A 16,019-nucleotide genomic window follows, 5' to 3' on the forward strand; every position below is an offset into this window, starting at 1 on the left:
AGTATTGAACATGGGGCATTTGAATTGTTTATACAGCTTTATTACTCCAGAGCCTCCTCTGTTCCTCCATCAAACAGGAAGTTCATTCAACTTCCTGTACTATATCACTGTGAGGCACGCCCCAGAGACTGGGGCATCTTAATACTTAATACTAACTAGGCAGGTTAATTAAGAAAATATTTTTCTTTAATGATTCCATCCCTTAATTGTAGGGCGGCGACACAAAAGCACCAACCATTTTCAGATCTTCTCAGGTCTTTATGACAGAATTAGACCAGTGGGACTGTACAACATAGAGGGGCTAGCACATTACCTCATCAGCTGCTACTAGTAAACACAGTGTTGGGAAATGCCCTACGCTAGTTGGCTTTTATGGTGCTGTCTATCCAGTCAACAAACTTGGCGACCCGAGCGTAGACACCTGGCCTCATGGCGTTGGCACAGCCCAACCCCCAGGAGGTGACGCCCTGCAGGATGAAGGCATTCTGGGCATGGCACACCAGGGGGCCACCACTGTCACCCTGGAGATGGGAGGATGGGTTAAGGTTATTTTCACAATCTTCATCAAAGTTTTTACCACCGTTGTCATCATTATCATCATTAGCCTTTTCATCGTCGCTTTTCCTTTCCAATTCAGGACCTTAAGGTTTTTATTCCACCATTATTCTTCATTATTTTGATCATTGTTGATGTTGTTGTGACCTTGATTGTTAAGTATTACACTCCTAGTTTGCACCATCATTACTCTTGTCATCATTACCACCATCACCGTCATAGTAATTGTCATTACCATTATCACCAGCATCTAAATCACCATAAACACAATCATCACCACCATCACCATCCTCATCTTCAAACCTGGCAGCTGTCTGTTCCTCCCTCGATGTTCCCTGCACACATCTCGTGGTCCTTCACCCGGCCGGCCAGGTAGGACGGCCGGTTACACACCTTGTTCTCGATGACAGGGAAGCCTGTCTCCTTCAGGACGCCCTCTCCTCCCGTACCTGCAGCACAAGTAGCCAGGGTCACACCTCCTGTCACACTGTCACACCTCCTGTCACACTGTCAGTTTCTCTGTGGTTAAAACACTATACATCATTAGTTCATATCTCACATGCAGTATCTCTAGTTCATATCTCTTATCTCCCCTTGTGTGATGAGCAAGGAGGAAATGGGGAAACGTTCAGTGTATTGGGCTTTTCTTAGGAGCCTGAACACACACACGGCTACTGAAGACCCGAGTGTTGAGCTATACCTTGCGTCTCCCCCCAGCCTGTCACGTAGCACTCTGTCCCACTTGGAACCACGTAGTCCTTCTCAGGTAAACAGGCAGGTTGCACTTTGTCATTCAGGAGAGCGGGACTGGAAACACACACGAATAAACATGTAAAAACACATTCTCCCATCGACTATCAAGCTGAACATTGACACATCAAGTGGTCATTTATACCAATCAGCAAATGGGTGAGGCTTGTTGACTGCATGCTGGCATGCAGGCTGGTAAATGGACCCACCTGTCTAGTTTGAGCAGGGCGATGTCGGCACCACCAGGCTCCACAATCAGCTTCACCAGGTTCTTCTCCTGCTTGGAGGCCTCGTAGCCACGCTCCTTGTAGGTCCCCAGGTAAACCTTGTAGGCTGACGGCCTCTTGGACCTTGCACGCACACACACACAAATGAACATACAACTTACAGTATATACTAATTATCTGTATACATACAGTACCAGTCAAAAGTTTGGACAACTTTTGACTGGTACTGTATGTAGGTATGGTGTATTGTAATTATACTTTAGTTTATTGAAGCATTGTGTATTTATGCAGACAGACAGTGTTTGTAATACTATAACCTGACGAATTGATATAACAAGCAGAGAAAGTCTATGGTAGTAAACTGTAGCTTTAGCTACATTAGCTTTCTAGCATGACATGCCTGTAGCTGTATAGAGTAACTTCCTGTTGATAAATAATGTCAAAAGCTGTCAAAAAAAACTTCCTGTCAACAAAGAATGCCTGTGGCTGGACCACACACTGCCAATGACACTGACCTCTCCAGACAGTGAGCAGCTGTCAGAACCCACTGAGCGGCGATGAGGGTCCCTCCACAGAAGTGAATCCCAGTGCTGCAGGAGGGCAAGGAGACAGAGGGGAACAAGGTGAACCGGTCGCTCCCACGCGTCCTTCATTCATTCACGCATTTCTTCAAGCATTCATTCACGGGATGACTCCTTTGTTTTCTGTTTAAAGCCCTCAAGTCCTACTTGGTTCGCAGGCTGATCTGCCAAGGCCATGAGTGAGGTTTGGACACGCAGCCTCCAACGATGCGACCGAAACACCTCTTAGGTTTGACAGCAGGCTGGCCGCACTTCTGACCTGACCGGGACAAAGAGGAGGAGCTTGTAAACGACAGAACCAACTGTATCTTTTGAGTTTGTGTGTGTGCGTTGGAAACCCAAACAACTACCTCTACTCTAAACAAGAATGTACTGGGTTTTGGGGAGGTCAATATTATTGATATCACACATCCTCTGCTACATATGTGTGTACTATGTGTAGCGTGTTCATAGTGATGTGTAGTGTGTCTTAGTGTGCGTACCACAGTCAGGGATGATACAGTAGTCCCATTTCTTGCTGCGGTCAGTGGTGTAGCACCAGGGCCCATTGGAATCACCATCTGGGTTTCGGCAGCTCTGAGAAACAGCAGGAAGAAAGTCCGCAACTAAAATTCAAAGACCTTCCCCAAACACAGACACAGAATCTTGATAAAACCTCTACTAAAACCAGTCAGTGTAAATATTCCCATTCAATGGGCCTTTTCCATCTCGTTAAGGTCGGTAAATCATTGTCGTGTCCCAGTGGCCTGGGTTGTGGGGGTCCAGGGACCTACGTTGGAGTCGAGGCCCTTGGTGGGGTGCGTCACAGGGGTGAAGGAGGCGTGCTGGTGGGGGCTCTGGGAGGACCAGCCCTGGCAGGTCACTCCCAGCTGGGTCATGGAGATGGAGCCTCGATAAGTCGCACCGTCACCCACCTTGCAGTCTGGAGGAGGCAACAGGGGCAGGGCAGGACAAGGCAGCCGAGCAGTAGATGAGAGAGGCAGGGGGACGCAGTAGAGGGATGAAGGGAAGGGGAAGAGAGAGGAGAGACAGGGAGGAAACGAGAGAGGCAGGGGAAGGCAGGGAGAGGCAAGTGAGGAGACAGGGAGAAGACATGAGAGGCAGAGGAGAATTCAGAGAATTCAGGAACAAAGAGTAGTCAGGGACAGGCATTGAGTGAGTAACCCTGAATAACAGCTTATCTGATCGATCAACTGGGTTACTGACAAGCCAGTAACCTAGTGACCCACAAACCAGCTTACTGACGGAATAAATGGATTGCCTAGCTAGCGGACTGAAACCAGGCACCTGTTTCGGGGAACTCCTCCGTGGGAGGGGCGTTGGGGGTTTCAGCAGTGGGTCTGACAGGCTTGGCAGAGCAGCGCTCCACACCGCAGTACTCCCAGCGGACAGAGGGGTCAGTAGTGTAGCACCAGGGGGCACGGTCTTCATCTGGGTTACGACACAGGTTCCTCCTCAAGTCGCTAGGCAGCAGTGACAGAGCGACAACACGTGTGTTTACCTTCCGTACGGTGACTGACTGCTTGTTAGGTTTGCAACACACACACAGGTATACCTCAGAGGAACAGCCTTGAGGTGAACCAGAGACACCACCTTGGTACCCACACTGATTCATGTCACAGGGCTACCAGACAACGTACTGTCCACGAGTAAGGTGTGAGTGTTTCAGTGTGTGTGTTGGTGTTTTGCGTGTGTGTTGTTTTTGAGAGTGTGTGTTCCTCACCCATTTGGGAAGTCCCTGGGGGTCTTCTTGTGGTTGTGAGGCACCATGGAGCTCCAGCTCTGGCATTTCTTCCCGCTCACAGTCTCTGACATCATACCCCGGTAGGTGCTGCCATTGCCCTCGTAGCATTCGTCTGTCTCTGGGGGAATCACCGGATCATCTACGCTCATAGGAAAACATACAAATAAAGAGGATGTGACATATGAGACGTCCAGGATTATGACACATTCTCACAAAGCTAATCAGACAGTCCAAATGATACCAATTTATTTCAAATATCTAGCAGTGTTAGAGCCATTTCAGTCCATTTCCAATTATTTACTCAATGATGTGAGTGTTTAAGGGACAGAATCACATTTTCTGATGACTCATTATTATGTAGCAGAGAAGCAGGACAGGATATGAAAGTTGTACCATACATTAGAGGCACCAAACAGACAGGCCAACACACACACACACACCACACACATACACACACCTGGTGCGGGCACGTCTCCACAGGAAGGGACCTTGCAGTATTCCCAGCGTGTATCTGCGTCGGTGGTGTAGCACCATGGCATGCGCTCGTTGTCAGGGTTACGGCAATAGTTCTTGTCTAGGTCTCTGACACACACACCACACACATACAACAGTGTCATTAGCGATCCAATATTTTACTTTGATGTGTGCATGTGGGTACGTGCGTGTGTGTAAGTGTGCGTGTGTAAGTGCACGTGTCTTACTTGCAGGGGTAGTTGTCGGGTGTGCGGTTGTGTTTTTGCGGCACCTGGGCCGACCATGCCTGGCAGATTTTGCCGGAGGTCGTCACGGAAACCGTGCCTCTGTAGGCGCTACCGTCTCCGGTGGAACAGGCGAGCTCCCCGGCAATGGTGGGGGGTTCAGCAGCTGGAGGGGGAGGGCATGGTAGGAGGGCGGGGGGGGGGGGGTTACTAAGGAGAGTCATCTGGCGAGGCTAGTCTACCGACTCGGCAGAAGAGAGATGAAAGAGAATGGAGGGGGGAGGGGGAGCAGGGTGGAGGTCAAAGAACAAACACAAAACGGAGGCAGGTAAAGGAGAGAGAGCAGGTGGGTGAGGTAGGAGAAGATGGGAGAGAGGGCGGAGCTCCGCAGGAGGAGAGAGCAGATGAGATGGAAGACAAGCGAGTCAGAGAGGTAGAGGAGAGGAGGGCAAGCGAGGCAGAAGAGAGGAGGAGAGGCGGGGAGGAAGAGGAGGCGACGGGGAGGGCGGGTGGGAAGTCCTCGTCTCTCACCACAGCGAGAGATGGAGCAGAAGTCCCAGCGCTTGGCAGGGTTTTGGGTGAAGCACCAGGGCCGGGGGTCTCCATCTGGATTCCTGCAGAAGTTCTCCTCCAGGTACTTATCTGGGAGACTGACAGAGAGAGAGAGAGAGAGAGAGAGAGAGAGAGAGAGAGAGAGAGAGAGAGAGAGAGAGAGAGAGAGAGAAGGACAGAGAGAGAGAGAGAGAGAGAGACATAGAAGGAGACCGTGTGAGAGACACAGAGAGAGACAGAGAGAGAAAGGTGCATGTGTGTGGTGTGTACTATTTTTTGTGTGCGTATATTTCTGTGTGTGTGTGTGTGTGTCCTACGCGCTGGGGATGTATCCGTGATTATGAGGTGTCTGAGAGCTCCAGTGCTGGCAGGTGTATCCTTTTTCTGTGGTGGAAATCTTCCCTCTGTAGTCCTCTCCACTGCAGAACATACACTCCTCTGACAAACACACACCAGAAAAAACGGGACACACTTGTGTCAGTATCCACGCCCCTTTGCGCTTGACAGTAATAAACACATGGGTTCTTGCTTTTTACATTTACATTTAGTCATTTAGCAGACGCTCTTATCCAGAGCGACTCACAGTACGTACAGGGACATTCCCCCCGAGGCAAGTAGGGTGAAGTGCCTTTCCCAAGGACACAACGTCATTTGGCACAGCAAGGAATCAATCCGGCAACCTTCTGATTACTAGCCCGACTCCCTCACCGCTCAGCCATCTGACTCCATAAGAATGTGTGTGTGTTTAGTGTGTGTTGTTGGTGTGTGTCAGGTGTTACCGGTGCAGTCCTGGACGTTGCAGGTCTCCCAGCGAGTGATGGGGTCCATGGTGTAGCACCAGGGGCCGCCGGCGTCTCCGTCTGGGTTCCTGCAGAAGTTGGACTCCAGGTCGGCCCGCTGATGGCTCTGCGGCGTGATGCTGAACGAGGCAAAGAAGGAGCGAGAGAAGGGAAGCGGGGAGGCGAGATGGAAAGAGAGAGAGAGAGAAGGAGAGAAGGAAAGGGAGGAGTGACACAAGAAAGAGAAGGAGAGAGAGAAAGAGAGAGGCGACAGAGAAGGAGAAAGAGAAACAGAGGAGACAGATGACAGAAAGAGAGAGAAAGAGAGAGAGAGAGAGCGCAGACGAGAGATTGGAGGAGTAAAAGTGGAACAGGGTGGGTAACAGAGAGACAAGTCATTGTTAGAAGACAGGATGAATATAAAGCTGGGTCCAGATTACAGTGTTCTGACAAACTGTAAGAGACGCGAGTTGGTGTGTCTGATATGAGGAAGACCTACTTGGGTTTGTGAGGGAATCTGGATGCCCATCTCTGACAGGTCTTCCCAGATTTGGTCTTGGTCTTAGTCCCCCTGTAGTCAGTACCAATTCCGTTCACACACTCCAGGAGATAGCCTGTAAAGGGAGAAGATCCAAATATGGTATTTTTCATTTCATACAACAAAACCATATATTTAGAATTTGTAAAAAGGTCTGTCAAAGTAAAGCTACAAGTCAATCGATATGTCAAACCACCAATAATTTTCTGTAAAGTTTGTAAAGTGTAACTTTGTAAACAACATTTAGATAGGTTAATACTCATGCCCAGCTGAACTCCTCAATGCTTGTCTCCATTGTGAGTCCATCTTTGCATAAGTTTTATTTTCGATTATCCCATCTTTTTTGCCCCTTGTTGTTAAAACGTTTCATAGAAATGTACTGTATGATGTATGAGTGCCTTTTCAAGTTACTATGATGCAGAACCGGGAGGGGTGTTGCCAAACGTCCTCTCCACTGAGATGTGGTTTGGAGTTGGTAATGCTCATTAGCCAACCTATCGAGTGACTGCATACCGAGATGTTTGAGGGGGTTAGAGAATTAACCATTTAAACACTCAGCAATAACCTCAAGAATCAAAGAGCAGAGCGTTTTAAATGTGGACCTTGCTATCCGTGCTGTTCGCATACTGCAAAGGATTACCTGCACAGGGAATACACCCGAATGTCATATTGTCAGGTATCATAAGAGCAAATAAGTGCGAATAAGATCAAGGAATGTGGGGGAAAAAAAGGATGTATCATCAAACCGCTTCCAATCCCAAACTACACAGTCTACAAGACTGTTGTTTCCGTCCACATCGGAGGCACAGTATCATTACACATTCCCCGATGAAGGGACTTGGTCCTCCTCTTGATCAGGATCCTCCTACAGTAGGCTATCCTGTTGTCCTCTGAACGCCCACCTCTGATAAGACAGGGTGACTCATTGACCCCATTGATCGTCCAAAGGGGGACGCACTCACTGTGTTTGGACAGTGTCCTCCTCTGTTTACACACTCTGGCACACTCGCGCTAAACATTAACCTGGGACGAAAGACCTAAATAAATCCTATTAAACTTGTCCTAGTCAATTGAGTCCCAGTCATTTGTGGTAAGACGCGGATTACTGTAGAACCGGTTTGAATTGTCTTAGTCAAACCGAGTTTCCAAATTGACTTTGGAATGTACGACCTTGCATCATCACTTACAGGAAGATCCTTTGACAACTCCTGAACTAAGAATACACAGGAGACCTGTTGTGTTTACACACACTGAAAGAATATTCCAGAATTGCACCATTCCTATCCAGACTGAGAGGGTTTCTACTTATATCTTGAAAACAGGATGATGTGTTAGGGTTTGAATTGCAGACAGTGTCACGATTTGAGGATTTTTGTTTGGTTTCTTGATGGACTCACGTTTGTTTTCCCACAGTGACGTGCTGGCTCTCCTGACAGATTCTTCTGACTTGCTATTGGCAGGTATCGTCCAGCACTCTTGGTCTTTCTCAACGTACATAAAGGACCTGCAGACACATGCACACAGTGTACAAAAACACATGACCACTCACTGATTACACAGGATCTTTCCCATGTCATATCCCAAACATTCACAGAAAAAACGGTACGTCTTTTTTTTTTTGCTTCTGTAATGCCTGAATTTCCCCATTGTGGGACGAATAAAGGTATATCTTATTTAATCTCAGTGTAACAAACCTGTTTTGAGATATTAACCCTTTTCAGACTCCAGTGACTTACCTGCAGACGAACTCTGTCTCCTGATCACATTTGACAGCACACCCCTCCACTGTGCCGATGTTGTACTCTCTCTTCACCAGGGACAGGATCCAGGCCCCCTCTGTCTTGACATAGTGGTCTATTGCAGATGCACTGGCTGCAGTCACATCCACAAACACAGGTCTGGTTTCAGAGCCGGCTCTGGCCCACCTATCTCCTCCCTGGCCTGGCTGCCAACATTTCATGTTTCCCACCCAATTGATGTTGTCCGAGTCAGAAAGGACTGTCCAAATCACTGTGCTCTATCCATTTATGCATCCTACATATTTTCTTTTTTTGGCCCATACGATAAATTGACAGACTTGATCCCCCATCAGATCCTCTACACAACTAATAGCATTTTCTTTAAATCAACATGATTAAATGACTGTTAGATTGGAGGAATTGACTCTGATGGGTGCCACACAACACATTGTCCAATCGGCTCGTATTTACACTGAATCAGGAACATAGTAAAGTCATCTGGATGAGCAGTCAGTCTCCAGAATCACACCAAGTGTATCTTACCTGAGGAGAGGAGGGCGCCCAGCAGGAGAGCTGTTCTGGACAGTTCCATGATGAGCACTGATGAGCAGTTAACAGGCTCACTCACAGCCTGGGATTTGGCCACTTTTAGTCAAGTCAGTAAGACAAATAGGCCTACGATGGATTCCACTCATCGGTCAATCATTGTCCATGAAGATGAGCACAGGTCAAAAACCATGTTTGTCAACTCGTGGGCAGGGCGGTCTCTCCTGTGAGAGAAATGGCCGGGTGGTAGGTAATCTGAAGCATCTCTAACTTTCTTTTGAAATGGTTTTGTGTTTTCTGAAGTCAGTGCTGTTGGCAGTATGCAGAGGCATTCTTAGACATAACACTTTACTGGGGCACAGGCCCCTAATTCATATCCCTTTATTTCTTTCAAGCTTGCAGCGCTTAATGCAGTACTAGGCTATAGAAATTCCCCTTGCTTAACCCACTATACAACAGAGACGCAAGTTTGATATCAGATTTTGGCAGGGACATCAACAGTTAACGCGAGCACATTTTTTTCGCATTCATTTGAGCGCGAAAACTGTTTTTTTAAGCTGCATGTGATATTGTTTTTATGTTTTAGTCAAAATAAGATGATCGTAGGCCTATCATTTAGAAACTATCTTTAGTTTTGTAATGTTTCTTAGTCTACCTCAACTCTGACTTGTGTGTCGAGTCTAATAAGAGCAGAAGAGGACATGGGGAATGGAAAAATACCATATTTAGGCCAGTGATGTCCTTCAACGTATAATGGATCGTTTTTTTTAATGAAATCTTCCACAGCTTTAACAAAATGTTTGCAGTAGCGGTTTTGTCTTCTGTAATGACTGATATTTATTAAGTTATGTCAAGACACTATAGGAATCAATTTGACATTAGACCATGTGCGTGCCTTTTGTAAATAAATAATAAGCAGTTGAGTAAAGTTTGAACGGAACTAAAAGCTACAGCTTAAATGAACAGTTGTGTTTCGTTTTGATTCTGACAGCAAACTGTTGCAGGGCAATGTCCTACACTTACAAATAAAACACAACTCCAAAAGATGATGACCTTTCGACACTTATGCACTCTGTTGCATTGCTTAGAGACTGTTTTCATTACAGTAAGGTGCGGACAGGACTTTTATTTTAGACCTTTAATTAATGTACTTTTAAAAACGTACTGTATGTTACAGTAAGGAAATTCAAAATGGTTGCATACCTATCATCGCCATTCCACAGTAGGCTGGAGTCTGTTTCAACCTAGGCCACAGAGATTATGACCATGACAGTTGCTCGTTGGTGCAGTGGTACAGTGGAACTTTTGTGTATGTGTAACGTCTTCTTCTTAAACCACTGGGTGTGTGTGGAAGGCCATAGGTGATAGACATCGTATGGGTGGAGGGATTAAATGTATTCTATTATACTGTTGTAGTGTTTAGGCAAGTTGAACTAGGAGTTACAGTAAGGAATCGCATACTGATATACTTTGGTTTCGTATCTTTTACAATGTTTCTAATTATCTGATGTGCATAGATTAATACCGGCACAGCAAACATTTTCAGTAATTACTAAACTGCCTTTCTACTTAAATTTGCACTTCGTACCCTTCTGAATTAAGCCGGTTAAAAGAGTAACCTTTTGGCGCTGAAAAGGATCTGTTGTGGCGCTATACGCACAACAAGAGTTGATCAACCACTCGAATGCACTTGAATCGTGGCACAAAATAATATTTTTTTACTCCACATGAAAATGAAGTGACAGCCTCATACACCTGATAGACCAACAGCAACATAGATGCTATTTTAACACAGGAAGGTAATTTAAAAACTGTTCGCGTATAGTCTGATTATTAGCAAAAAATGTCGTTCCCGTTGAGCCTAATGTTTACAGTAACTGTAGCCAGTGGCGACAGATAAAACATCAATTTAGCTCCACTGCTCATACACGCCGCTGAAGAAGCAGAACACAAGACGGTAAGTATAAAAGCTCTCTTAAAATATCGCAGTTTTTTCAATAACTTTGTAAATATGTCTAATTATTTAAATACAATATTTGTTTTATTGCCACAGTCTTCAGTGAATTAAACCCACTTTTCAGTGTGTATGGCTAGTAAGCTGTTATTGAATAAACACTTTCTACGTAGCCTAAAGCTACATGTCCAGTTTTTATGTTGACTATGTTCTGTACTTCTTGCCACCTGACAGAGACCACACACGTCACTATGTAAAGAGCACATTATAAAAAAAATAGCACATTGCTATGGCATGGAGAACCTGTGGGTGCAACCTTACAGGGAGGATTTTCTGAGACATCCTTCTGCATTAATGGTATAATGTCAGCTGATATTTCAATGGACAACAACTGCCAGAAGCAATGGTTGTTAGTTCCAGCCTTGGGTACTAATCTGGAGGGCAGACAGTTGGAGGAGGAGAGGAGGGAAGAACTGCACCCATCTGCTGGGGTTCCTGATCCACAGAGATCTGGAGGACCCCACGCCACGGAGAACCAAGGTATCCACCACGACCCAAGGGATCTTGGCTCCAGCCCTCTCTCCCTAGCCCAGCTAGTTGTACCAGGCTCTTCAGCCCAGCCACCCAGTCCTACTGGCCTTAGTCCGCATGGTTCAGCCCAGCCACCCAGTCCCGTCATCCAGGCTCTGTTGGAGTCTTCTGTCTCAGATAGAGGCTCATCTCAACAGGCTTTACATCAGGCCCTGCTCGTCAGAGCTTTGCAACAGGTCAGTCACCATTTCTGCCACCACAACAATGGCTCTTCCCAACCACTAGAGGGCAGTAAAACACCTGCAAACGAGAAATGAAGGCAAGCGCTGATATAATATTAGATATCTGTAGTTTTCTGTTCAAGGTAAAAGTTAAAAAATGCATGCATGTAGTTGGGATATATGTGTACATGTGTTAGTAGAAAGGATGTTCATACTGACAACATGTGTGTTAGGGATTATTTGTGGTAGTTGTGATGGATGCGATATCTACCGTAGAGAAGTACAGGTACCGGTATGTGTGTATTAGTCATGCATCTCTAGCTCTGGTATGTAGGAACAATATGTGTGTGTGTGTCCTCGCAGGGCCCCAGCCCCCAGGACCAGCTGGCTCTGCAGTTCCACAGACTCCTCCAGGAGCAGGCCCGACTGCTCTCTCTCCTGGGGCCAGGTGGGTGCTGTGCCATCCCCACGGATCTCCAAGCATCCCTGTGTTAGACCAAGAGGGAGGGGGGCCCGGGAAGGGGGCGGGGGCACGGATGTTAGCCTTACCGCGGAACAGGTGCTTTCAAACGTCCTCGACCACACTTGCGGACTGTAGATGTTAGGCTAGACAACTGCGGGGTATCCAAGCTGGAGGCGTCTGCAGTGAAGCACTGCAGCTTAGATACACTTAACCAGTGGAGGGATTTGTATGGAAGTGCTTCCAGCCTAGGCCTCCCCTAGCCTGTGTTACAGATAGTCCCTAAACAGCAGGGCATTGAGATGAGGTGCTGGGAAATAAGTGAGCTCAATGTCAAGGATCACAAACCCCCAATAAATGTGATGTTTGTTGGCTTTCAATGCAGGGAAGTTGGATGTTTGTTGGTACAGCATTTAAAAGCACTTCCCTTAGTTTGAAATGATAATTAGATGTAAACTCTCTTCCTTCGCGCTTCGTTTTAAAGTTCCTCCCAGGAAGATTTTCCCATGGTCTTGTGTGTGTGTGTGTGTGTGTGTGAGAAAAATGACCGTTGAGGTTTTCAGATTTGAAAGAGATGAACATTTCTCTGAGACCAAAGCTGCTTGGCTCGGCTTCTGATTTAAAATGAAGAAAATAATGTTTTATGTTCAATAGATTGAAGTACATGCTGATCCAGTCTGGTGACGTCTGGTCTAACTGGTTACTTTGAGCTGGTGGATAGACAAAGGCTTGTGTTACAGCACATTGGCCTTCTATAATGATGAATGGAACTATAAACAATGCCAAGGAATTCAAGCAATCTAGATTTGGTGTACCCGAGCACATGGGGAACCATTTTAACTGTTTACCAGCGGTAGGTTTTAACTCCATGCATATATTCCCCACTAGACAGGAAAATCACTTTTTTAGACACATTTTTCTAGTTTTGTCTTTTAAATTCTTTGTATTTATTTTTTGTACTAAAATGTGGTAAAATCATTTTTGGGATTTCCGGAGTGCAAAAGCAGAACCATCAATTGAACGTTTGGGATGTTTATTAGATTGATGGGTTTGGTAGCACACCGAGCCCGGTAGATGAAGAGGCTGGTAGCAGCAGAGCCTGATACTGGATGGGGAGGCTGGTAGCAGCAGAGCCTGATACTGGATGGGGAGGCTGGTAGCAGCAGAGCCTGATACTGGATGGGGAGGCTGGTAGCAGAGCTGTGCCTAGCGTCCGGTGGAAACAAGAGTGTCATTCTCCGGGGTACAATTAAGGTGTGAATGAAGTGGGGAGGGCGCTTCATTTGTTACCAGGCTTTAACTCGGGTTGTGGCGGGAGAGTCCTTGAGGGTCACCACCAAGCTGTTAGCACAAGCAAATCCGCCCATTCCTCCGTACGTGAGGGAGGAGTTGAGCGATATTATTCTCTCAAACTTCAGTAAAGCTTAACTCCATTTGGCATCGTATTAGTTTGTAACCCACAGCTGTTTTTATGTAGTAGTGAGACCTGGGGGGTATTCCACAAAGCAGGTTATGCAACACACCCGAGTAAGTTACATTTACATTAAGTCATTAAGCAGGCGCTCTTATCCAGAGCGACTTACAGTAAGTACAGGGACATTCCCCCGAGGCAAGTCGGGTGAAGTGCTTTGCCCAAGGACACAATGTCATTTGGCACTGCCAGGAATCAAACCGGCAACCCTCTGATTACTAGCCCGATTCCCTAACCGCTCAGCCACCTGACTCCCCTTAAAGAGTTGAAGCACTACATTTAGAAGACGCTCTTATCCAGAGCGACTTACAGTAAGTACACGGACATTCCCCCGAGGCAAGTCGGGTGAAATGCCTTACTCAAGGACACAACGTCATTTGCACGGCCGGGAATTGAACTGGCAACCTTCTGATTAATAGTCCGATTCCCTAACCGCTCAGCCATCTGACTCAAGTTAACTCCCCAGCTGACACCCAGCATTGTAGCAACATTGCCAGTAAGCTGCTGCAACATTGTGAATCAGCTGGGGGGTTATGTTGCTAAACCTGCTTTCTGGAATACCCCCCTGGTATCTTGAGCTGAATTTGCAAAACAATCTTCCTCTGCACTAAGCATCTTTATGATTCAACCAAGAAAGCACCAAGCAGATCAGTTTTATTGAACGACAATCACTCTTAAGCACACAGTAACAGTACAACTTGAGACAGACTCATTACTCCATAATTATTGGGTTAGGAATTCAGTTCAAAATAGTTGTGAGAAGTTTCTTTGCACTCCTTGTTTTGTTTTTTCATTTTTGAGAACCTCCTTGAATCCAGAGCTGCAGAAACAGTAGACCAGTGTGCTGCAGGCAGTCTGTGTAGGTTGAGGAAGAGCGGGAAGACGACGGTCTTGAGGCGGCACCGTGTTCTTTCTTCTTCACAGCTCCAGTGGCAGTGGGGCCTGTTAGGGAAGAATTCGAGTGGCACTGTGTAGATCTGAATAGTCAAGGGATATGGTTTTAATACAATTTATTAGACTATACAATTACATAAACAAAGCTTTGCTGATCAATCACAGCGAAGGAGGTGTGCCATCCACACAGGTCGTTCGCAGGAGTGATGATCAGCCAGCACACATGCACTGCCTTATATGAACTTAAGATCAAATGGCATTCTATATGGTCAATCAATCAATGTAGCAAACTCTGTGATTGGCTAACTCAACTTAGTGACAGTTTGAAACAATACATCTCCTATGTGTCCCAAAGTTCTTTGATGTCACAGCTCTCTCCAGAGCAGTAGATAATAAAGCCACAGGGGTTGACCAGTCAAATGGTCAACTGTCCTTTGTGTGACCATCTTCAAACAATACTTTTAATTAACACAAACAATGAAACAGGACACAGTCCTTCTAGCCAAAGTTCAGAGCAACTGTCTCATTGACCCCTTACAGTAACCAGAGGACAGAAGGCCATATAAAATGCTTCACCCATCCCCCAGGGCAAGCTGCCCACAGAGCCATCAGCACCTCACATTCCTTTGAACTCAACTTAATTATCTTGCCTTCCTGTCTCTTACCAATGAACATAGAAGATTATAGATTTCATACACATACATCTATGCATATGACCAACATTTCCATTACAGGCCTTGACAGGGAGAGAGGCCAGTAACAGCAGGTCTGCCTCCACCATTTTGAACAGAAATATACTGTTGGATTTCCTGAACTCAAACCTGAGGGAGACAAAAATGACATACTGTACAATACGAAACTAATCTCTATGCCACAACCGCTTTTGAAGTTTGTTTACACTTGCTAGAGGTGTTTGTTTGATTGCTTCATTGTGGTAGCTCTGCAGATTTTGAGAGGCGGATTTAACAGGAAACCTACTGACGTCCAGCAATTGCGCAATCAAATGAATCAAAGAAATGTATTTATAGAGCACATTTCACAAATAGAAGTGTTAGGCAAAGTGCTGCACAGATTACAGTAATGTAAGCACCGATATCATGACACACTCTAAACAAAGCACTATACACATCACAAGACAACTGATGGAAGTATTCATAAAAGATTCATAGGCCACAAAAAAGACAGTATGGGTCGAGCACAAAACGTCATCATATTACAACTCTCTCCATGAGACATGAAGGAGATGCTTAAAGTCTTCTGACTGGGGAGTTAGAAATGATCCAAAATCTCTCATCTCAAATAGTTTAAGCAACATTTAATGTCTTTCGCAACAAGTAACCCGACTGTGTTTGAGGTTTATGGTGTACCAATCTTATACTTATCTTCTGTCTTTCTATAGAACTGCAGCATGGTTATTTAGGTTGTTTATCAGATCAGTGGGATGCAGATTTGTGATACCACAATCAGTTATCTGTTTTATAGATGCAACGTTTCAGGCTTTGGTAAGTACAGAACATCAGTGGTTGGTCATAGACAGTAGCTATGGTTTTTTGTGGCTGTACTAGGAGGTCGGATGACTGTTGCAAGATCTTTAAATGTGGCTTTACGATAGCAGTTTTGCACGTGTGGAATGTCTTAGTTCCACTCCCACGTCCATCCATCTGACTCCACCTTAAGCTTAATGGTTTGGTGGTTAGCGCCATCGAATTATCTCGGAAGGATCATGCTTAAAAGCAATACAGCTAGAGCTGTTGAGTGACATCAGTTCTGATGCAGCTT

At 45.8% G+C, this 16,019-nt stretch overlaps 1 protein-coding gene across 1 annotated transcript; it reads right to left on the reverse strand.

The window, feature by feature from the left end:
* Positions 1-18: 18 nt before the first annotated feature.
* On the reverse strand, positions 19-8,867 carry plg (plasminogen). The gene is made up of 19 exons (XM_047021763.1): positions 8,707-8,867; positions 8,161-8,296; positions 7,822-7,928; positions 6,386-6,500; positions 5,887-6,026; positions 5,425-5,545; positions 5,087-5,205; positions 4,559-4,721; positions 4,315-4,439; positions 3,837-3,996; positions 3,401-3,576; positions 2,887-3,035; positions 2,596-2,689; positions 2,261-2,372; positions 2,048-2,122; positions 1,515-1,655; positions 1,256-1,362; positions 859-1,004; positions 19-521 (listed from the first exon to the last, which is right to left on the reverse strand). The coding sequence occupies exons 1-19, from the start codon at positions 8,753-8,755 to the stop codon at positions 360-362; spliced, it is 2,397 nt and encodes a 798-aa protein (XP_046877719.1). The 5' UTR covers positions 8,756-8,867; the 3' UTR covers positions 19-359.
* Between the last annotated feature and the right edge of the window lie 7,152 nt (positions 8,868-16,019).

This window comes from Hypomesus transpacificus, chromosome 6 (assembly GCF_021917145.1).
Source record: "Hypomesus transpacificus isolate Combined female chromosome 6, fHypTra1, whole genome shotgun sequence".
Taxonomy (NCBI): Eukaryota; Metazoa; Chordata; class Actinopteri; order Osmeriformes; family Osmeridae; genus Hypomesus; species Hypomesus transpacificus.